Here is a 22,471-nt window from a genome sequence, read left to right as displayed (position 1 = left end):
GTTGTGCACCGCCTTGAGTGTAGATTAAAGACTGCATTGTAGTTATAGGCTGGAGGCATCAGGAATGGTGCAGCAGATCAGGTGTACCTTGATAGCGAGGTTGGGTAAAGTGTGTCTCAACATCTCTGAAGAGGCCTGGTACATTGCCTTTGGTGCTAATGAGTTTGCGTAGCATTCATGACAGGAGAACTAGGTTGTTGACTCAGGAAATACTCACTGTTGGGAAGAGCAATGTGTTTGCCTGCTGTGCCTCTTACTGCATTAGTAATCTGCACAGATGATTTGGTCCTCGACTACTGTAATGGATTGGTTGATGTGGTTCGTTCTGTGTCTCATCAGGTTGAAGCAGAGACTGCAGTCTTCAAAGACCTCTGCCGTGACCTGAACCCTGAAGATTAGGTTCTCATCATAAAACATGTGAGAAAAAACTGTCTTGACTCTCTGTTTTATGAACCACATCAAGTGTTACTGGTGACAAGCACTGCTGTGAAGTGTGGAAGAATACCGAACAGGGTCCACTCTTTAAGACTGGACGAGTCATAGGTCCCTCTGATGGAACAGCTCCTCTCCCAGAAGTATTTCTGGCTATAACCAAGGGGTCACCGTAAGGACAGGCCAAGCTGCGGAGGTCCCTGAAGAGGCTGAATACACACCAGATCGACCTGAGGGGGTCAAGCTACACAAGACTCTGGTATAAATTCTGAAGGAGATGGTAACGTTGCGAGTGGTATAGAGTCTGTCTCAGCAGAAGAGACTAGTGTAAAAAATGTTCATGTGCATTAAGGATGAAAAATGCTGCAGGTGAAATGTGGCCTGTGAGACAGAGGAGAAGAAATCTGAGACTTGAATCTGACACAGAACTTGCACCAATAGATGAATCTTCAGAGTTGGAACTGAGTAAATGTGAGCAAATCTCAGAAGGTGCTTGAAGGTCCAGGAGAGCTTGCATGCTGTGTCAGAGATGTTCCTTTCCCGAGTGGACTTATCTGCTTACAAATGCCAGGGAGTGCGAGGTCCAAGATTTCGATAATGATTGTTGAGATTTTACTGAGAGTTCCTGGAATTGAAGTTAAAGCACTTCTGTCATTGACTGTGCCTTTCCCCACCTAAGTTGAGTGGCTTAAGCACTGTGATTTTGGAAGACATTGAAATCCCAAGCTTCAGAGCACTGCAGTCTCTTCAACAGATTGCAGCACTGAGAGCTGCTCTCTTGCAACTAGTCATTGAGGAGGTTGGCTCTGATCTCATAAGAGATGTAAATTGAACTTTGAACTGTGAATAAGTTGCTTAAAAGAAAACAACCTAGCGCTGAGTGGAGAGAAAATAAAAATAGGGACTTTCATCAATAAGAAGAAAAGGGAGGGCTAGGGAAGTCTTCCAAGCTGTATAAACACTGTACAATAGACTGATGCAAAGAATTTTCCAAGATTTCAAGGAAAGTTGCTCACTTGAACTTTGTTACACATAAATAACAGGTGGAGAAAAGACACTCTGTGTTTTGATCCTCTTACGAGCTGTAATTTGAGCTATTTTGAGAATGGAGTCTGGAAATTCGAATAGCTGGCACAAATCTATTATAAGGTACATTCATTGTAGTTGTACTTATAGTGATAGCTTCTGTCATTACTGAGTCCATTTTAAGTGCACACAAAAGTGAGGAACATGGAGTGGGGGTACATAGGACATCCACACCTACCACTGCTGTCTCAAAGGAGGGTACATTAGGATCTGAAAAAGGCTTAATAGAGCAAACAAGTCCCTTTCTCCATGTAGATTTGTCCAAGAGTGATTATACACTGAATGTTTATGCTAAGCTGTTGAATGAGTATGTTGATACTATGGAAGTGAGAGATTGTTATGTGTGCATGCAGTTACTTGCTTTGGTTAACCGCATGCGTGCGGGCGGAATTCCGCTCGCACGCTGAGATTTTTAAAACTGCACTTTACATGACGAGCTGGGCTCGTCATGAGCGTGCGAGGAGGCTACCTCATGACGAGCCCAGCTCGTCATGAGCGTGGAAGGGGTTAAGGAGGGAATCCTCTGTCACCACTTACCCTTGAAGTATGGTGCTAGTTGTAGTTTACTCCTTAGTATGTTCTATGGAAACAAATATTATGAGTACTACTTTTCAAATTATGATGTGGTTCTCTTACGTGCATCGGCATAACTTTACTTGCATATTAACAGACATAGAGAAGAAATCCATATATCAAGTAGAAGACAGACGTAGGGGATTAGTTGTTAAGTCTGACAGCAAGGACAAGAATTGTGAGTGGACCTAGGAAGAGTTAGCTCACAAGGCTAAGGGAAGTTCTGGTCTTATAGCTTTGTATTGGGAAAAATTAAGCAAGCTTTGCTTACGTCAAGCTCAGAGCAGTTATGATACTGTATTTGTGGGACACAGCATGTGTGATCATATCTTTCTACTTAATGGTGCTTGGCAGACGTTTCTGCAAGAGTCAGTTCAAATGGTACCAGGAGTATATTTTGTGTGTGGAAAAAAGGCACATGTTCGGCTTCCAAGCAAATGGTATGGTACTTGCTATGTGGCAGTCGAGTTTCCAAAGATATACCATGTGGAGGATTTGGAGGGTTTGTAAAAACAAATCGAACAGTAGGGAAAAATGCAGACTGAATGCTGGTGAGGTTGTGGAAGATATATTTGGAAGAATTATTCCTAGTCTGGGAGTGGTATTAGAAGGCTGTCTACCATAGTGGACAAGTTGTCTGCTAACACAGCTCAGTCTTTGATACTCATAGATGGGGAGATGGTCTCGATTAGGGCGATAGCGATGCAGAACCATCTTGCATTAGACATGTTACTGGCAAAAGAAGGCGGAGCCTGTCGGATGCTGAATGTCCAACAGTGTTGTACTTATATTCCTGAAAGAAGTAAAGATCTGAGCGATATATCAACAATATCATTGATATACATAATGAGATACAAGATCTGGCACCTGAAGGAGTTTGGTATAAGATTGGGAAAGTATTTGGTGCAGTTGGAATTTGGTTTGCGAACCTAGGAAGTGGAATCCTTGGATTCATCTTGAAGCTGAAAATAATTGTTGTGATCTGTGTTATTATCTTGGATGGGATGACAAGGGCATATAAGTGGCACTAAGCGAGGCAAGTGGAGAACACCTTAAGGGAAAAGGAGAGAAGGATGTTAAGACTGCAGGACAGTATTTGTTTTTTGTTCAAATTTCTTTCTTTATTTTATTTGGTTTTAAACAATGGGAAAGATAGGGGAGCAACAGACCTGAGTACATCTCGATAGATTGCACAATTCAGTCATATTTGTATAATTATACAAAACATTTGACATATCCATTATGCTTGACATTACTTTCGGGTGCTGATTGTGTTGTGATTGCATGTGTTGTATGTTGTATGGTCAGGGGGTAGGGGATAAACTTCATTAACTTTCGCCCAACTTTGCTATTTGTTGCTCCCCAGCAATTACTGCACTCTTTGATAAGAAGATCAGCTGTGTGCCCCATCTCAGTACTACTTATACTATGCCTACAGGGTGTGTGCGGGTAACGCCCAGGTGCTGTGCTCTGTGGTGGCCTATGCATTGAATCATCTATATGCTTCCTAGTTGTAATTAGCTGCCGTATCAGCATTGTTTGTCGAAGATGCCTGAGGTTCTGTTGCTGCCTCCCAAGCCGAACAGAAATCTAGAAGAATTGAGTCCCATGCAGCTGTCTTCAGGTACCTATGAATCCCCATGGTGTCCTCTTGCCGGAGAGCCATGCTCTCCGCCTGCTCCCAGGTAGTGAGTAAACAAAACCAGGCTATCGTGGGGGGAGGTTCTGGATTTTTCCAGTGTTTGATGATCAGGCGTTTGGCCTTGACCAACCCTAAGTCTATAAACCTAGACGTTATTTTATGTTTTTTAGATTTGTGGTAGAGGCCTAGAAGGCACACCTCCCATAAAGTGTCCAGTGTAGTTCGACTAGCTACCATTTCACAGTAGGTGGTGAGGGCACTACAGTTCCAAAGCATATGCAACAGGTCTGCATCTACGTAATGGCATCAAGGACAACATGAGTCTGTGCGTCCGAAGTATTTATTAATTTTGGCTATCGTCAGGTACGCCCTTTGGACTATGTAGTATTGTATAACTGAACCTGGCATTTATTCTATTCCGTGTTCGTCCCTCCAGTATAGCTGCCCATTCCTGATCTGTGCATGGTTTTTGTAAATCTGTGTCCCAATGTTGCCTAGGAGATGTCAGTGGTTGCATTGCATGTGTTCTCAGTGAGTCTGCAAACCATTTGGTGAGGTGCCTTCCAGGCCCTAGTTCCTGCAGGAAATGAATGGTGAGGTGTGTCGCGGGTTCATGTGTCATGTCTCTCCACAGCGACCGCATGTTGTACAGTATGAATTGGCTTCTCGGTAGACTCTCCTCATCAGCCAATAAGTTAAAGGGCACCAGCAGGCCATCACGGTACAAGTCTCCCATCGACTGTATGCCTGCCGCTTCCCATGTGACCAACTCACCTGCAGTGACAGCCTGCGTTCCTTTAGGCATGCCCTGAATGGGCAAAGAAGGCGCATATGGTATTGTGTGTCTTGTGATGCGTACAAAACGGCTGAAACATCTGTAAGCTACTCCCCGCAACAGCTCGCAACTGATTTCAAAGTGACAGCTCGTTTCTCCGTCCACATCGGACTATCTTTGTGCTCTTTCCGGCTTTGTCTGCCCGGAGGCTTTGGCGTTGCAAAGGACCCTGATTGCAAGGACTCACTGCGGGTGCCCGGGCCTGCGAGGACCAGCATACTTAGCTTCATCCACAGCTGGTGCCTCTTCCCGGGTGAGCCCCGCCTTCCTCCACCAGGTTATTACTGCTCGCGGCCCCCGCTTCGCGGGGGCCGCTCGCAGCTGATTTCAAAGTGACAGCTTGTTTCTCCATCCACATCGTACTATCTTTGTGCTCTTTCCCGCTTTGTCTGCCCGGAGGCTTTGGCGTTGCAAAGGACCCTGATTGCAAGGACTCACTGCGGGTGCCCGGGACTGCGAGGACCAGCATACTTAGCTTCATCCACAGCTGGTGCCTCTTCCCGGGCGAGCCCCGCCCTCTTTTGTATTAAACTCACGTTCCTGCCGCGCATCGCGGAACGCGCGCGGGACCTAGCCCGGGGCTAAGCCCGGGCAAAGGGCAGGCCCTCTGAGGCCCTCCGAGGCCGGAGAAGGCTGGGCTGGGGCCAACCCCCTTAGTGCCATTTGAAGATTTCCAATTTTATCTTGACTGTAATTAGTCTATGTTTCCGGCTCATTTAAGGTAAATGTTGCTTTGGGGCTAGCTGTGTTTGTTCGTGACTACTATAACTCCTTTTCTGTGCGCATAAGTTAGGGAAGATCTAATAGGAGTAAAAGCTGTTTTTATTTCTTTTGAACTATATTGGTTTTTAGCAGCTTTTTATTGATAAACCGATACTTGTAATGACTGCTAAAAAATTAAGGTCTGGGCGACTATTGGTGGGCAGGACTTGCTCCAAGACCAAATCAAATCCCCTACGAAATAAGGATGCTTCTGTTACGCTGTTAAAAGGAAAATGTCAATTATATAGTTTATGGGAAAGGGGAAAGGACAAGGTTCCCACAGTGGGGTCAAAGTCAGAAGATAATAACGAAAGAGGAGAAGAACAGGGCAAAAGTACTGTGAGGGGGTACAGCAATCATGTTGTACCAATTGATTTGGTAAATAAGGTAGAGGTTGCTGATCTTCTCACTGCTGGGGTGGGTGGGCCCGTAGACCCTCTGAACTCCTCGGTGCTTTCAACGCAAGTTCCCGGGGATACAAATAAAAATAGTACTTTGACCCTCCATGGACCTTTTGGTTCTATCTCTAAAACAGTGGAGGTGACAGTGCACAGTCCCTTACTTTCCCCCGGTGAATTATTAAAAGATTCCCTTGGTCCTTCCCAGTCTGCGGAAGCTCGAACTAATGATTTTACTCTTCCAGACCTAGATATAGAGCTCTGCAAGAGATATATCACTTACGATTCTAGCAAGATCGCAGACCCAGCAAATACTCCAGCAGCAATAGCCCCTACAGGGCTTCAATTATATAGTAGTACTCCTTCTAATAAATCCCAGTTTTTCATATCACAGTCAAACATTTCTACGAGCCCTGATCTTAACATCACAGACACCCATCTTAACCAACCCACTAGGCACGATAAACCAGTCTCTGATTCTTTGTCATCTTTAGAACATCTGCTTCCTTCTATTTTATTGTTACTGGAAAAATTTGTTGGTGGCTCAGATTGTGTGCTGGAAACTGTAACCCAAATACTTAAGGTATTACTAAACAGTAAACAGGGGAAGGACCCTAGCTTAAAATATGAGTCTATTCCAGTAGGGCCGAACGTGATGAAAGATAAGATGGTTGAGAATAAGCTTGAGAATGCCCCCCAAGATTCAGTCCTAATTGGACATGATGAGAACTACCAACCTACTGATAGAAAGAAAACAGTAGTAATGTTGGGGAATATCCTCGTAACCCCATCAAAAGCTCCTGTAGCTAACTGTGTTACTGAGCTTGATCAAGAAATAGAAATCATGATGGACTCTGAAAAAAGGACAGATAAGGAGCTATTCCCTATTTTTAAACCCCAGATAAATGAAGGGAAAGAGGGTGTTTTGGACTTATCATATGAGGGGAAAAAGGAAAAAATAGGGAAATCTAAAAAGAGCAGAGGAAAAAAGAGGAAACCAACTCGAAGATTTGCAAAAAAGAGGCAGAGAAAAATTAATTTTGAAGAACACTTAGACACCTCTATTGGAAAAGACCTCTTTCAAGGATCTATGCTTAATGCTTCTCAAGATGTGATCTGGCAAGTTAAATTAGACCAAGAGATCCTGAATCCTATAGATCAGACGGCTGATCTATTATTGACTCATAACGATTCACCCCTTAATTCTATACCCCTCATATCAGTTGCCTATAATATCGTAACAGGGGGGTCTTCCAACACTATTCCATCTGTGGAGCAGATGAAACCTGCTAGTCTTGTATTAACAGCCCTCAATCCCCTAGCTAAGTCGTTCCCTGACACAATTGGAAGAGAAAAGGCTCCTAAAAGGTCAAATGATGTCCCTGAAAAGGAAAGTATAGATACTCTCCATTTAGATTTTTTCCCCTCTGTTTGATACGGATCTCATACTAAATGGATCTTCGCTCCTCAAATGTTTTTGGGAGATCGAAAGTCTGAAACCTATTCAAACTAATGACATAGACGTAGTTACCATTTTGAAAACAGAGGTTGGGAACCTAACGAGGGTAAGGTTTTATTCTAAACTTATTGTAAATCATATCCTTCAATGGTCAGAAGGGTTACAAAGTAGGGGGATTGATGTTATCCCATTTCTAGAGAAACCTCGAAACGGAATCTTGTTAATAAGCCCCCGCTACTCCAGACAGTCTTGGGTAGCACAGATTGTCCTGCTGAAATTGAAGACCTAAAAATCTCTATTTCAAAAAATGTACGTCATGTGACATACATAAATCCCCTCTCCTTCCCTTCCCAACGAAATGCTGCAGAAGAGAGTCTTCAATGGAATTGGTTGCCCGGCGTCTTGTCGAGCAAATCTAATAATAATCCCAAACCATATTCCCATTTTTAGCAACGATTTAAAAATAATATCGTGGAATGCCGCCGGAATAAAGAATAGCCCAGAAAAACTACAATTCTTACACACATTAGATGCTAACGTGATTTGTCTCCAAGAGACTTGGCGTGCAGAGAAATTATTTGCGGGAAAGGATTATTTTTCATTAGATGGCAGAGCTACTCCCTCTAGGAGAGGCCATACAAGGGGCGGAGTGGCCTGTTTGCTATCTAATAAGATAAAATGCAATTTTGCTCACTATATAGATCCTAGCAATCTTTTCCAGGCAGTAACATTGTTCAATTTCGACAATGCTGAAACCTGTAAACCAATTGTTTTGATAAATGCTTATATTCCCCCAGATGCTTGTCAAAATGTACTTTTAAAGAATGTCTTTTCCTTTATAAAGAAAATCACCGATATAGAACCTTCCCCCCATATAATTCTGTTAGGGGATTTTAATTGTAAAATCTCTAACCTCAGCCTAGAGTTGTTCAGAAATAAGCACAAAGAGGAATCCTTGCAGATTCCTCAAGCCCTTTTTCCAGGCAATATCAAGACAAACAAGAGAGGGAAATCGCTTCTTGAGGAACTGACAGAAGTTGATGGAATCATAGTAAATGGAAGGCTTTCCTCAGATACACCGGTGAATTTCACCCATAAATCAAACAATAGTGAATCCATTCTAAATTATGTGATAGTGGTAAGTACCTCTTTCTCCCTCCTGAAAGATCTTACGGTCTCCAATACATTATATAGCGATCATAAAGTATTAACTATCACAGTAAATTTAAATCCGCTTAAGACGGATCCATGGTCATTAAACAGTGAATTGGTCAGCTTTGGAGAGAAATCAGGGAGATGCCATTGGGATATTAGGGCAATTAGGGGCTTGGAGAGTATCCTAGAGGCTGCTGTGGAAAATTTGGTTAACTGGAAAGGATCTGAAATAATATGTTTAGCTGATTTTTTGAACGTGGTGATTTCCATTGCAAAAAAACCGAATCAAAAAGTAAATACCAAAGTAATTCCCAGTTCTCTTTGTCTACTTAATATTGACATAAACAAATTAGTAAGGGAATAGTATTTGATTTATTCACCCGAAAGATACCATAGAATAGTTTTATTGAGAAGAAGGAGGAGTAGGGTGAAGGTTAAATTGAAAAAAGAGAGGGAAGATACTTTATGGATCAAATTGCGGGAAGCTGCATTTAAAGGTCAAGTAAGAGCATTTTGGTCGCTCATTGGGGAGGGCTGTGGAGTAAGATCTAGACCACTTCCAGTACCCATTGAAGAGCAAACTTGGGTTGGTTACATCGAGAACCTGTATACAAGTAACGGAACGGTGGTTGGCTGTAGTAGAACAAATGAGGATAGCTCTCCATATGGTCCGCCTTCTGAAAAGGACATTGAACTGGCTATTAAGGGTTTGCGTTCCTCTGGGGCTATGGGTCCGGATGAGATTCCCATCTCGGTTCTAAAACAAAAGAGCGAAATGTGGAGCAGAATTCTTTTTCCGTTGTTTAGTTTTTGTTTTTCACGCGAAACCGTTCTCCCTTCTTGGAAGGGGAGCATATTAGTCCCCCTTTTCAAGAAGGGAGACCGTGATGCTCCACATAACTACCGACAAATTGCCCTTTTGGATGCTATAGGTAAAGTCTTCGCAAAATGCCTTCTGAAGCTAATCAATGATTGGGTGGTTAAGGGCGAAATTTTACCCCTCGAGCAGACCGGGTTCAGGCAAAGGCATGGAACTATGGATAACCTAACGGCATTGCAAGTTATATCTGAAAAATACATCAAGGTCCGAGGAGGGAGAGTCTATGCAGCCTTCATAGACTTCTGCACAGCATTTGATGAAGTAGATCGGCCTTTGCTGTGGAGGAAATTATCGGTCCTTGGCATGCCAACCATGCTTCTGGAGCTAGTCCGGGCTCTCCACTCTGATACTTGGTGTAGAGTCTTGTTGGGAGCGGAAAGAGGTCTTTCTCAAGCTATTTCTTCAGCTAATGGTTTAGAACAAGGTTGTTTATTGGCCCCTTTATTATTTTCCCTTTACATATCTGACCTCCCCCATGCCCTGTCTTTAAGTGAAGGTATCGCCCCTGTATTGGGGGGTAAACCGATTGTCTGTCTGTTGTATGCAGACGATATATTAATACTGGACTTAACACCAAGAGGATCAAATAATCGCCTACAGGCATTACATGAATACACAGAGGCCCACTACCTGAAGATAAATGTGTTAAAAAGTAAAGTAATGTGCATGACGGGAAGGAAAAAGCTGAAATATGGGAGTTTCGCTTGGTCTGTAGGTGGAAAAAAGTTGGAAGTGGTAAAATCTTATGTCTTCCTAGGAAAAACAATAGTTGGCAATTTAAGTGATAAGGCTCATATAGCAAATAATACCCGGAAAGCAATGGCACAAGGCAAAAGTTTATTCTCCCTTTATAGATCTACAGGCAGAAGACACTTTGCTTTGTTGCTAGAGGTTTTCCGTGCTAAAATCCCAGCTTCCCTACTGTATGGTATTGAATTACTTGATCTAGGAAAATGTTTTTTTTTAAATACTACGGAAGGCAAAATCTTGCGGTATTTAACCACAGTTAACACTGCCTGTACTGTGGCCGCTCTTAGGTTGGAATTTGGCCTGCGTAGTAGTTGGGTTCAGGGCCTCGCAGGGATAGTGCGATGAGTTTCAAGCCTCGCAAAGGGAGAACCTGGTACTCTAAATCATCTTATTCAAAAAGAAATACTAGGAACTCTAAAAGAGCATTCTTTAATTGTAAAACATTTTAGAATTGCAGTTGATCTCTTACAATTAGATGAATCAGTGCTTTTTACACTATCTGCATATCAGCTGAAGTCCACTCTGAAACTGGCTTCCTGGAAATTAAGTTTTAGGATGGATAGAGAAGCCCGTATCTCAAAGAAAGGTGTTTCTCTGGCCATTGATTCCTGCCTAATAATAAAAGTACAAACTTATGTTACTTGGAATCTCCCTCATGGTGTACGCCGTTTTTGGTTTTTATTGAGGCAGGATCTTCTCCCTCTGAATAATTTATTTTCCAGATGGTATGGTTCCTCAGCTATGTGTAATCTTTGTAATAATTCAACTCAGGATATCACTCATGTGCTCTTTGTCTGCCCGGCTCTACTTTCACATCGGCGTAAGTGGATGAGACCAATTTGCTTAAAATTAAGTATCTTGTCTGCCACCGCATTCATAGATGGCATTTATAATCCACCCAATGAAATGTTTTGTCACAAAATGTTTCACTTTTTTAAAAGCTTTTTAGATATATAATAGAGGTTCATAAAATGTTTTTTCCTTTCGGTATCTTTTATTGCGATTGTATGAACATGTATATTTCTCTTTGTTATTCTCTTATGTGGATCTCATCAGAGTTCCAAAATCATAAATAAATAAAATTGAATTGAATACTCCCCGCAACAGGCTCATGATGAATGAGTGTATGTTGCCTGGCAGTTGTGTGGCTGTGTCTGTCAAGTATGTTCCTCCGAGCCATTTGACTACCCAGTGGAGCTGCGCCATCAAGTGATAATGCTCTAAGTTGGGCACCGCCTGTCCCCCTGATCCGAGCGCAGATATAGCTTTGATGGTGCTACTCTGCAGCGCATTCCTTACCGGATAAAATCACACATTACACACTCAAACGATCAAAAGTTCGGAGGTCCAACATAAAGTGGCAAATTGGTAAAGTAATATAAAAGATGTGGGGGCACCACCATTTTAAGGAGTGCTACACAACCCATTACAGTTGGGGGAGAGAGCACCAGAAGTACATCTATGATTTTATTGTGCTGATAGCACGCATGAGATTACCCCCTAGCAGGTCTCCTGGCTGGAGCTAAATCCTGATCCCCCAAGTATCGGAACACAGATGGTTGACAATGCACTTGTGTGATATTGAGCACTAATGTTGGATTGCCTATAGATTCTAGGAACAGGTATAAGCATGACTTCCACGGTCCACAACCGCCGGTCTGTTGGTATTCAGCAGAGAGCTGCAAGGTCCGCCTGTATCATTGTATTCGTATCAAGTCTCGCCTCCTTCAGGACTAGCAGCTCGTCCACGTTATTATTAACGCCACCCCCCCCCCTTGAGAGGACTCATCTGCCTTAAAAATTTTGGGACTTTTTGGACGTATCTCGGGCTCGAGATAGGCCATTCATGCATGAGCCATAATCAAGAGGCCAGGTTGTTGACACATTCATCTCTCATAGTTTTAACATCGAGGTTCTTTGGACCCATATCGTTAAGGACATAGCTCCTCTTTACATATCTTCCTGGAGAATTTCAGAAATCTCCATGCTGAAGATCTTTTAGCAATTTCTCTTTATCTTCAGAGACGTCAATCATTTGTTTTATGAGCACAACTTTCAGAGGTGAAACTCCTGATGAAGACAGTGTTTCTGTCGAAACGCACGTTGAGTCAGCTTTGCACCTATTTCAACAAAAAGACCTAACTATTTATCAAAAGAATTATTATTGTTTTGGTCAATATATATCATGTATCATCTGTATCATATATGCTGCAAAAGTCATTTCTATTGATTAGGTTTGTGTTTGTATAGTGTGTATGGTTTTGCATGAAAGCGGTTAGAATGTTGTGCACCTGTGAAAGTGTCTGTAGGAAATGTTTGCCATTTTTTTCAAATGTGAATATATGTTTTTATTATGCATCCGAGAACTAAATAATACTAATGTATAAATAAATATTTTGTATTTTCCTAATTTTTTGAGTGTCACTATTGTTCTTCCCTCTATTATGATATAAGGGTTGTGCTATTTTTGAAGTAGCCCTAGAATGTTTACATGATAAGCATGACTTTGTCCAGTTTACTTGTAGGCCAGAGTGTGACGCAAAGTTAGATAATATGCTCGCTATGTTATCACAAGGGTGTCTTATATCTCTTAGATAGAGTTGCAGGTCCTCTGCATATGAGACTGCATGCACCACATCACTAAGTGGAATACCCCAGTCCTCACTTTCACATTGAAGAGCTTCTGCCAATGGTTTCATGGCTAGTAAAAATAGTAATGGGGATAGCGGGCATCCTTGTCTGGTGCCATGACAAATTGATATTGGGTCTGATACATAGAGTCCTGTTTTTATTCTGGCTGTAGGTAGACTGTAGAGTAGTTTAACTAAGCCAATAAAATGAGCACACATCTAAAGAAGAAGTTCTTGTAGGTGCTTTGTCCTCCAGATGTCAACCAAACGCCAGTGGTGCAGCCATTCCCTCAATGCCCTTGGCTTGCTTGTGGCTGCTGTTTGCGGAAGTGGTGGGAACGACCTATCCAGCGCGGTGTCAAGCACCTCGTTGAAGTCTCCTCCTATCAGACTTGGGATACCACCCCAGGGGGACAGCACCCTGGAAAGAGAGAGCCAGTAAGATGGTTGGTCTGCGTTAGGGGCGTAAATGTTTCCCAACTTCAGTTGTTTCCTTTCAAGGCGGCCCCTTACAAATACGTAGCAGCCGTATGGGTCAATTACCATCTAATATGCCATGACGGGAACCCCTGGCCTTATCCAAATAGGCGCACCCCAAGCATATAAGTAGTAGCCTGTGGCAAACTGCTGTCCCCGCCATCGGTGCTGGAGTCTGTAAACCTCTGGCTGCGAAATATGTGTCTCTTGCAGCTATATGTGTTGCTCTGTGCTCAAGGTAGGAGTATGTTTCATATCGGGCGCGCCAGTGTGTGCATTCTGGCCACATTCCAAGTGACTATGTTAGTGGTGGGCATAGTTTGCATAAGTGGAAGCCTTGAGGTGAGTGAGCTGCGCTGTGTACTGGGGGGGCGATTCGATGTACTTTCTTGTGTTGCAGTTGGGGGCCACACCCTTGTGATCTACCTCTGCATGATCGCACTGAGTAACATTTCATAACACCGAAACCGGTTAAGAAACAGGAAGGAAAAGAGAGAGAAGAGGAACTAAACGGGTAGAGAACAGAAGGATAATGTATTTCCACCCAACCTTTGAACTATGCCAAGTGGCAGTTATTGACTAACTATGTCAGTGCGGGAGGGTGGGTGGAAACATTTGTTTGTGCAATGGCCCTAGTATGCTCCTCTAATGAGTGCACAACACCAGGTTTTAAGTGGCAAAGGACCAATAAAGGTTAGAATTGTAGGGACGGGTGGTTGCCTTGTAAAGGTTTGTTACCTAGAGGTAAGCTCCCCTCCCCTCACTAATGCAGTGATTGCATGTATGTCACAACATATTGATTCATATGTGGGACAAACTTTAACAGATCAAATTATCTCTTCCGCTGTCTGCGGCGTTATGTCTGGGAGCAGACTCGCATCTCCTTCAGGTGGCCTTGTCGCAGTGGAGCTATCATCACTGAGGGACTGGTCTGATGCGTCCGATCATTCTAGTGCATGGTTTCGGTGCTGGATTTTTGCCGCTGTTTGTAAGGCCTTTTGCCTCTCCTGTAGAACTTCTTTTAGATTGGGGGACCACCCTCAGGTGTGGAGACTGGTGTTTATTTCATTTGTGCTTTCCCCTACAGGGCCCTGAGTCACCGGTCCTTGCCTGTGCGTTTGTTATTGAGCGCTGAAATGCTATATTGTGTCCAGCCGCCTCCAGCCAGGTCGAGGTCTCCACCGGTGAGTTGAAGAAGTGAGTAGATCCACCTTAGATTACCCTAAGGTGGGCAGGGTATAGGAGGGAGCATTGCATGCCGAGTTCCCGTAGTTGTTTCCTGACTACCAGAAATGAGCCCCTTCTATTTTGTACTCCCAGGGCATAATCTGGGAAGAAGAGCACTTTAGTATTGTCTACCTTTATGTCCCCCAAATTTTCGAGTCCCACAGAGTACAGCGTTGCAGTCCCTGAAGTTGAGGAGACAGAAGAGGAAGGCCCGGGGCCGGGTTCCCGGAAGAGGTCGGCCTGCTGGCACTCGGTGGGCCCTCTCCACCACAAAGTAAGGGGAAAGCTCTTCATGCGGTAAGAAATGTCAGCCATAGCTCAGTATAGGACACAGTATCTGACCCTTCTGTTCCCTCAGGCAGTCCCACAGCGCCATTGTTATTGTGGCGGAACCGTCCTTCACCATCCTCTATTCTGCGCTTCATTGCTTCCATGAGTACTGTCAACTCTTGTATGCATTTTCCTGCAGTTTTAGTAGCAGGACAGATTTCAGCTAGCTCCTGTTTTTGTTTCCTGCACCTTATCCACCAACCTCCGGTGGTCTGCATGCAGTAGTGTAAAGTCCGATTTAATCTTGTCTATGCACCCCTTGATGGAGTTGCGCGTCTGTGTTAATGAGGTTCCCAGTTTCTCAACCACCTGAACGATGGAATCTAGTTTTGATTCCAGTGTAAGGGCCACCGCTAGCGTCCTATGGTCTTGAGCAGATGGGTGGATGCTATTAGCATTCTGCGGGACACTAATCCATCCCAGCTTGTTGTCTCCCCATTTCCAGTGGGTTTCAGGAGGAAGGCAGTATTGCTGTAGTCTGCTTCACCAGGCGCTGTTGGAAGGAAGGGGGAGGGAAAGATGCTGCAAAACCTACTATTGACGCCGGTTCGAGTATGCAAGAGCAGCAGCAAATTCAGACAGTGCCAGGTCAACTTATTGCCCTGCATGAGTCGTTCATAGGATGTTTAGTTGCGTGCTGGAGGGGAACGAATCCAGACCCCCTTCATATACAATATCTTCATTGACTGTTATGCCTAGGGGCGCGCTCAGGTGCTGACATTTTTCTTCATGGAAATGAGGTTGTGGGGATCTCAGTTCATATCTGTGTGGTGCTCCCTTTTCCCCTTTTTGCAGACAAATACTATCTTGGCGTAGGGAAGGCTACCATCTGGTGGTGTATTGCCAGGTGGGTTAGCTCGAACCTGGATCTCCTGCCATGTGCACAGCCTTGGGGTCTTCCTGCACCATGTCCTCCAGTGTAGCAGTGGCAGGGGCCACCACAGCACCACCCGTTACCCAAGGCTGTGTGAGGACGTTAAGGACATTAATGCGCATACGGGGTCAATAGCTTGGCCTGGGCTAAACAAGACCCCCCGGACCCCAGTTAAGCACCACTGCCCCCTCTCCTCAACTGTTCAGGTCGCTGTTGTCTCAGTGTCGTGGCAGTGACCGGGATCTTATGAGTTAGGCCTCAGCGGGCCCCAGTCCTTGCGGCAGCCCGGCCGCACTCTCGGGTAGGAAGGCCCAGCCCCTCGCCCCTCACGTCTTCTCTGTTGTGCGCCCTTTCGGTGGTGATGCACTTGTCTCCAGCCTCGGGGGGATTCTTTCATCGGTGTTCCACGTGTACCTCAGGAGCCGCAAATCTGGGCCCAACAAGACTCCCGAGCCTCAGCAGTGTGTGAATGCCTGCCTTCTCTTAGTGCTGTAGGGTAATGGGAAGGACATGGCTTTTGTAGTTCAGACTGGACTGTTCCCATGGGGCACAGGGTCAGCGCTGATTTGCATATCGCCATTGTCTAACCCAGGGTGGTGTGGAGTGGAAAAACGATTGATTTGGGCCCAGATCTTTGGACTGGGGTGAATGTGTGACATTGATCCACATTCTGTCCATCATTGTTGTGTTTGCAGTTACCGCTCTAAGTGTACTGGGGATGCTCAGACGTGAGTCCCAGGCACTCCACACCACTGGAATCAAGCTAGCCGGGCTGAAGAGAGGTGTTACCTCGAAACCGGGCCGGTCCTCGGATGCTTGTTTCCGTTCTGGGAAGGACATGGCTTTTGTAGTTCGGACTGGACTGTTCCCATGGGGCACAGGGTCAGCGCTGATTTGCATATCGCCATTGTCTAACCCAGGGTGGTGTGGAGTGGAAAAACGATGGATTTGGGCCCAGATCTTTGGACTGGGGTGAATGTGTGACATTGATCCACATTCTGTCCATCATTGTTGTGTTTGCAGTTACCGCTCTAAGTGTATTGGGGATGCTCAGACGTGAGTCCCAGGCACTCCACACCACTGGAATCAAGCTAGCCGGGCTGAAGAGAGGTGTTACCTCGAAACCGGGCCGGTCCTCGGATGCTTGTTTCCGTTCTGGGAAGGACATGGCTTTTGTAGTTCGGACTGGACTGTTCCCATGGGGCACAGGGTCAGCGCTGATTTGCATATCGCCATTGTCTAACCCAGGGTGGTGTGGAGTGGAAAAACGATGGATTTGGGCCCAGATCTTTGGACTGGGGTGAATGTGTGACATTGATCCACATTCTGTCCATCATTGTTGTGTTTGCAATTACCGCTCTAAGTGTACTGGGGATGCTCAGACGTGAGTCCCAGGCACTCCACACCACTGGAATCAAGCTAGCCGGGCTGAAGAGAGGTGTTACCTCGAAACCGGGCCGGTCCTCGGATGCTTGTTTCCGTTCTGGGAAGGACATGGCTTTTGTAGTTCGGACTGGACTGTTCCCATGGGGCACAGGGTCAGCGCTGATTTGCATATCGCCATTGTCTAACCCAGGGTGGTGTGGAGTGGAAAAACGATGGATTTGGGCCCAGATCTTTGGACTGGGGTGAATGTGTGACATTGATCCACATTCTGTCCATCATTGTTGTGTTTGCAGTTACCGCTCTAAGTGTACTGGGGATGCTCAGACGTGAGTCCCAGGCACTCCACACCACTGGAATCAAGATAGCCGGGCTGAAGAGAGGTGTTACCTCGAAACCGGGCCGGTCCTCGGATGCTTGTTTCCGTTCTGGGAAGGACATGGCTTTTGTAGTTCGGACTGGACTGTTCCCATGGGGCACAGGGTCAGCGCTGATTTGCATATCGCCATTGTCTAACCCAGGGTGGTGTGGAGTGGAAAAACGATGGATTTGGGCCCAGATCTTTGGACTGGGGTGAATGTATGACATTCATCCACATTCTGTCCATCATTGTTGTGTTTGCAGTTACCGCTCTAAGTGTACTGGGGATGCTCAGACGTGAGTCCCAGGCACTCCACACCACTGGAATCAAGCTAGCCGGGCTGAAGAGAGGTGTTACCTCAAAACCGGGCCGGTCCTCGGATGCTTGTTTCCGTTCTGGGAAGGACATGGCTTTTGTAGTTCAGACTGGACTGCTCCCATGGGGCACAGGGTCAGCGCTGATTTGCATATCGCCATTGTCTAACCCAGGGTGGTGTGGAGTGGAAAAACGATGGATTTGGGCCCAGATCTTTGGACTGGGGTGAATGTGTGACATTGATCCACATTCTGTCCATCATTGTTGTGTTTGCAGTTACCGCTCTAAGTGTACTGGGGATGCTCAGACGTGAGTCCCAGGCACTCCACACCACTGGAATCAAGCTAGCCGGGCTGAAGAGAGGTGTTACCTCGAAACCGGGCCGGTCCTCGGATGCTTGTTTCCGTTCTGGGAAGGACATGGCTTTTGTAGTTCGGACTGGACTGTTCCCATGGGGCACAGGGTCAGCGCTGATTTGCATATCGCCATTGTCTAACCCAGGGTGGTGTGGAGTGGAAAAACAATGGATTTGGGCCCAGATCTTTGGACTGGGGTGAATGTGTGACATTGATCCACATTCTGTCCATCATTGTTGTGTTTGCAGTTACCGCTCTAAGTGTACTGGGGATGCTCAGACGTGAGTCCCAGGCACTCCACACCACTGGAATCAAGCTAGCCGGGCTGAAGAGAGGTGTTACCTCGAAACCGGGCCGGTCCTCGGATGCTTGTTTCCGTTCTGGGAAGGACATGGCTTTTGTAGTTCGGACTGGACTGTTCCCATGGGGCACAGGGTCAGCGCTGATTTGCATATCGCCATTGTCTAACCCAGGGTGGGCCCAGATCTTTGGACTGGGGTGAATGTGTGACATTGATCCACATTCTGTCCATCATTGTTGTGTTTGCAGTAGGGTAATGTCCCGGCCACGGCCAGTGACCCGTCACACGGGCACCCACAAGCTCACGGGGGGCCCTCGTGAATGGTCAGGCATCTCCTCCGATCTGTCCAGACCTACACTCCAGGTTCTTGCTCATCTGTCACCATCAGCGAAACTGGGGCCCGGTGAATCCCCCAGCGCCCCGCCGACCGTCGTCTCACCCTCGGTGTCTTCTTAGCCAGAGTCAATGGTTGCCACGATTCACCCAGTTAGACTACTGCCAGGTCCCCTGGAGGCGCTCCCTGTTGTTTATCACTGTTCGCTTCAGTAGCTCATCTGCCAATCCACCATGCAGGCCCGGGTGCGTTAGCTCATCTCAATCGGCACGCCATGTCATAGCGCATAGGTGGTAGCAGGACAGATTTCAGCTAGCTCCTGTTTTTGTTTCCTGCACCTTATCCACCAACCTCCGGTGGTCTGCATGCAGTAGTGATGTTGGGTACCTTTAGATCGCGACAGTATGTGCTGATGGCGCTGCAGACTTATGGAATTAGGCGGGAAATCAGGCCAAGCTGCAGAGTCTCCCTAGAGTGCGTTCGCCATCGTGGCTGGCTAGCCAAGCCCCGACTGCAGGACAGTCAGCATGAGAATTTGAAGCGATTTGAAGAGTTCAGACAGAGGATGTTATCTATGACATCTGTTTAGATCGATCTACTCTGCAGGTATATTCTGGAGTGTTTCGTGATATATCACTGTCATCAGAGGGAGGAACTGATAGCATGGAAATCTCAGTTCATTTGTAGGGGTACATCATAATCACGTGTAGAGAGCACCCGCATATAATCATTTACTGTATAAAGTGAAGTGTTAGAATTGTGAAATGTATTATTTACATGAACAAGTCACGTATTTTAGGCCATTGACAAGTAGCATGGAAAAGTACCATAGAAAATAAATATAACAAGCAGAGAACGTTAACATGAAGATCCTCGTGTTGTGAAGCTCATGATAATTTGTGTACTAAATGTGATTATTAATTATGTAATTTCATAAGTAGGTAAATGTATTAGTTGAAAGTGCATTAATGTTATGTGGATTCATAAAACTTACAAAGTGCATTCTTATTTTAGCTGAAATTCGTAGGCCTGAAACGCAAGTCCCTGAAGATTCTCGTTTCAGAATTACCAGTTTGAATTTCATGTGTGCTGTGAAATCTGTTCTTTCCCATGTTTTCCCATGTTGTGTTGCAGGTGAAGGAGCTCTCTTGTTAGATAGAATTATGTTTTAATTTTACTAGCTAGGCAGAGAGAAAAGGTTACAATCGTGTGGCATGAGTCGATAAAGGAAGGTCATTGTGTTTCACACAGGAGAGGCCTGAGAACCAAGGACAAATTGTAGAGAGAAAGGTATATCGTCGACATTGTGTAAAAATACCTTCAGGACTGTACTCAGAGAGGATGGCATGATTTGAAAGGCACCATGGGAGTGCTACCTGCGGATAACTGGTTGTTGGAATTAGGGATAGAGAAGAATCTTCTTTCTTGCCTTCAGAGAGACAGCATCTTAAAACTAGCTGTCTTGGTAGCATTATGTCACTTGACCCATTGATAATGTAGGCGTCTTAGAAGGACTCCATGTGCTAAAACCTTTTTATTCTTTCTGAAAATGCATAAGTAGGGAAGTCACCTTAGTGTTAGAATAGGGATAGATTTAATGCTTTTAGCTCACCACCACTTGATGCAGGGAAATCTGGACTCATGCTTCCTGATTTTCTGCTTCTATATTCTTGAACTAATTGTGTTGTTTATGATGCACCGTCTAAACTGGATGCGCAGATTTTACTTCAAGTTAATACTTTAGTATTTCAATACCCTTATGTTGAGGTGTGTTTATGTCCAGTTATTTTTGGCTTTGTAATAAAACTAACTAACCTCAAGTAGTTGTGAGTGGGTTATTATGTATCTATGAGAGTTATTGGCTAATTTATAATTTTCCTAACAGCTTTCTCCCCTTTACACTTTCATGCTGCAAAAAAGAACCATCAGAGTGTAACTCTAGAACAGGTCTAGAACGTATGTGCCCGGCCCTTTTATGGGCATATAATCTATTGCAGAAATTCTAAAAAAAAATAAGGTTTTTAATTGTAAAACTATTTCCTCTATTTTGAGAAATAGTCCAACCAAATGTTATCTAATTACAATGTTGATCACCATGATGTGACTATGGATGATATTCTCTTTTCTCCATTTATTATACGAAGACAACTCACACACTTTCTAGTGGTGTAGTCAAAATGACTTGCAATGCATCAAAATATTATGTTAACATTTTTATTTTAGCTTACCCTGCTTTATCCCCATTTCTTCTAATGATTTTTTGCAGTCATTCTTGACACATAGTAATACATGAGAAACTAAACTAATTCAAAAACATCTCACTTGTGGATCTAGTCTAGCACGCTAGAAAGATGACCTCGCTTGACGTATCTGAGGAAAAAAACCTTGTGAGGGCACTGAGGGTTCAATCTAGGCCCGTTAAGCCATGAAATACAAGACCCAATTAAAAAGAGCATGTTTGTAATGAAATGAAAGGCTGTCTGTAAGAGTTTGGAAAGACTAGAATGATCACAGGTATGTATATAGTTGGCGTTTTTAGACATCTGGAACTTTCTGCATATGTTTCATCAGAGTTGGGTGAAAGCCTGTTTAGCCTTCAGTTTAACTTTTTAAGATAGCATGGGTGGTTGAATTTTAACAGTTTTTTCATATTAGGCTTTTACTCAATCTTAGATCAACATAACTGAAATTGAACCTGATGGGCTCAGTGTTCATCTTTTACGATATCCTTGACATGAAGCTTGCAAGACATAATGGGGATGCATGGTTCTTTTTACATTTTAATTCTTCAAAGATGTTGGAAATTATCACAGACGCAGTCAGAGAAAGGGATACCCTTTTCCCCTCATTATTTTGTGGTTGTCATGAAAGATTGTAATAGTTATAAGATTACAAAACTTACCACTTCCAGATAATCAGCATATCTCACAAGTTTTGAAACTCGAATTAGCCGTAACATAGACATTACTCTATAAGCATGTAATCTTTCAAGTGTGCTTGAATCGTTGAAACGGGCGAAAGGAGTAGAATAATCACTGCATTTAAACAAAAATAGGAAAGTAACTATTAGTAGGTGTTTGCTTAAAAAAAAAACATCATTTTTTTAATGGGAATTGAAAAATACAACACTAAATAAAGCATCACACACAAGATAATTCAAAAAAGGAAGTGTTGTTTATTATCCTAGTTCTACATCATAGCGATCTTCATTGAAAGCCCCACTCCTGTCCAGTGACCCAAGCATACTTCAGTTTCAAACAATAACATATCCAGTTAAAGAAGGTAAAAGACATAAGACAGCCAGCATGGCAACACAAAACTTAAAACCTGCTGCAAAGCGAGAAGATAAACCCATAATTAAAACACGAAGAAAAATATGTGCAGATGCTGCATGTATAGTGATACTAAAAACATGTGCTGCTCTTTTAAGGAGCCAGCAACTTCCATATCCAATCACACTTTGTAGCAGCGGTTGCCTCACAGGCTCACTTCTTTGTGTGGGACGCAGTTACATTCGATCTGACAAAAGGTGTATTTTTCATGTTGAAGGAGAGACTGGGCATGTGTGAGAATCACTTATGACTTCAATAATGAGCCCTGTGATGCAGAACTTCGATTACAAGAGAGCAACATTTCCTTGCGCTTCATAGACACTTGTTTGAAAGGTATAAACGTAGAATAAAATAGCAAGCTTGTCCAAAAAGGTCCTTGGTCTCTAACTTAAATGGCAAAACAAAATCAGACGTCTTGGAACGAATCTTATCCAAACAAGATTTAATATCAGGATCAGAGATGATGATTCTGTATTTATTTCCTCCTTATTCTTCTCAGCAGCCATATAACAATGTTTTTACATGAAAACGATATTTTGCAGAGTGGCACAGGAAACAGAACGTTAAAACAACCTCTCA

At 44.2% G+C, this 22,471-nt stretch overlaps 1 protein-coding gene across 3 annotated transcripts in view; it reads right to left on the bottom strand.

The window, feature by feature from the left end:
- LOC144761612 (potassium/sodium hyperpolarization-activated cyclic nucleotide-gated channel 2-like) overlaps positions 1-22,471 on the bottom strand; it is a 2,245,815-nt gene that overhangs the window by 1,773,265 nt on the left and 450,079 nt on the right. For all 3 annotated transcript variants that reach the window (XR_013595811.1, XM_078646916.1, XM_078646915.1), the window contains exon 4: positions 21,463-21,595. Coding sequence is in view for 2 of the 3 variants with exons in the window: in XM_078646916.1 (XP_078503042.1) it covers positions 21,463-21,595 (133 nt within the window). In the remaining variant the exon portion in view is untranslated. The remainder of the gene's footprint in view (positions 1-21,462; positions 21,596-22,471) is intronic.

The sequence above is a fragment of the Lissotriton helveticus genome, chromosome 6 (assembly GCF_964261635.1).
Source record: "Lissotriton helveticus chromosome 6, aLisHel1.1, whole genome shotgun sequence".
Lineage (NCBI taxonomy): Eukaryota > Metazoa > Chordata > Amphibia > Caudata > Salamandridae > Lissotriton > Lissotriton helveticus.
The sequence above is the reverse complement of the archived record's forward strand: the minus strand, read 5'-3'. Positions and strand labels throughout refer to the sequence as shown.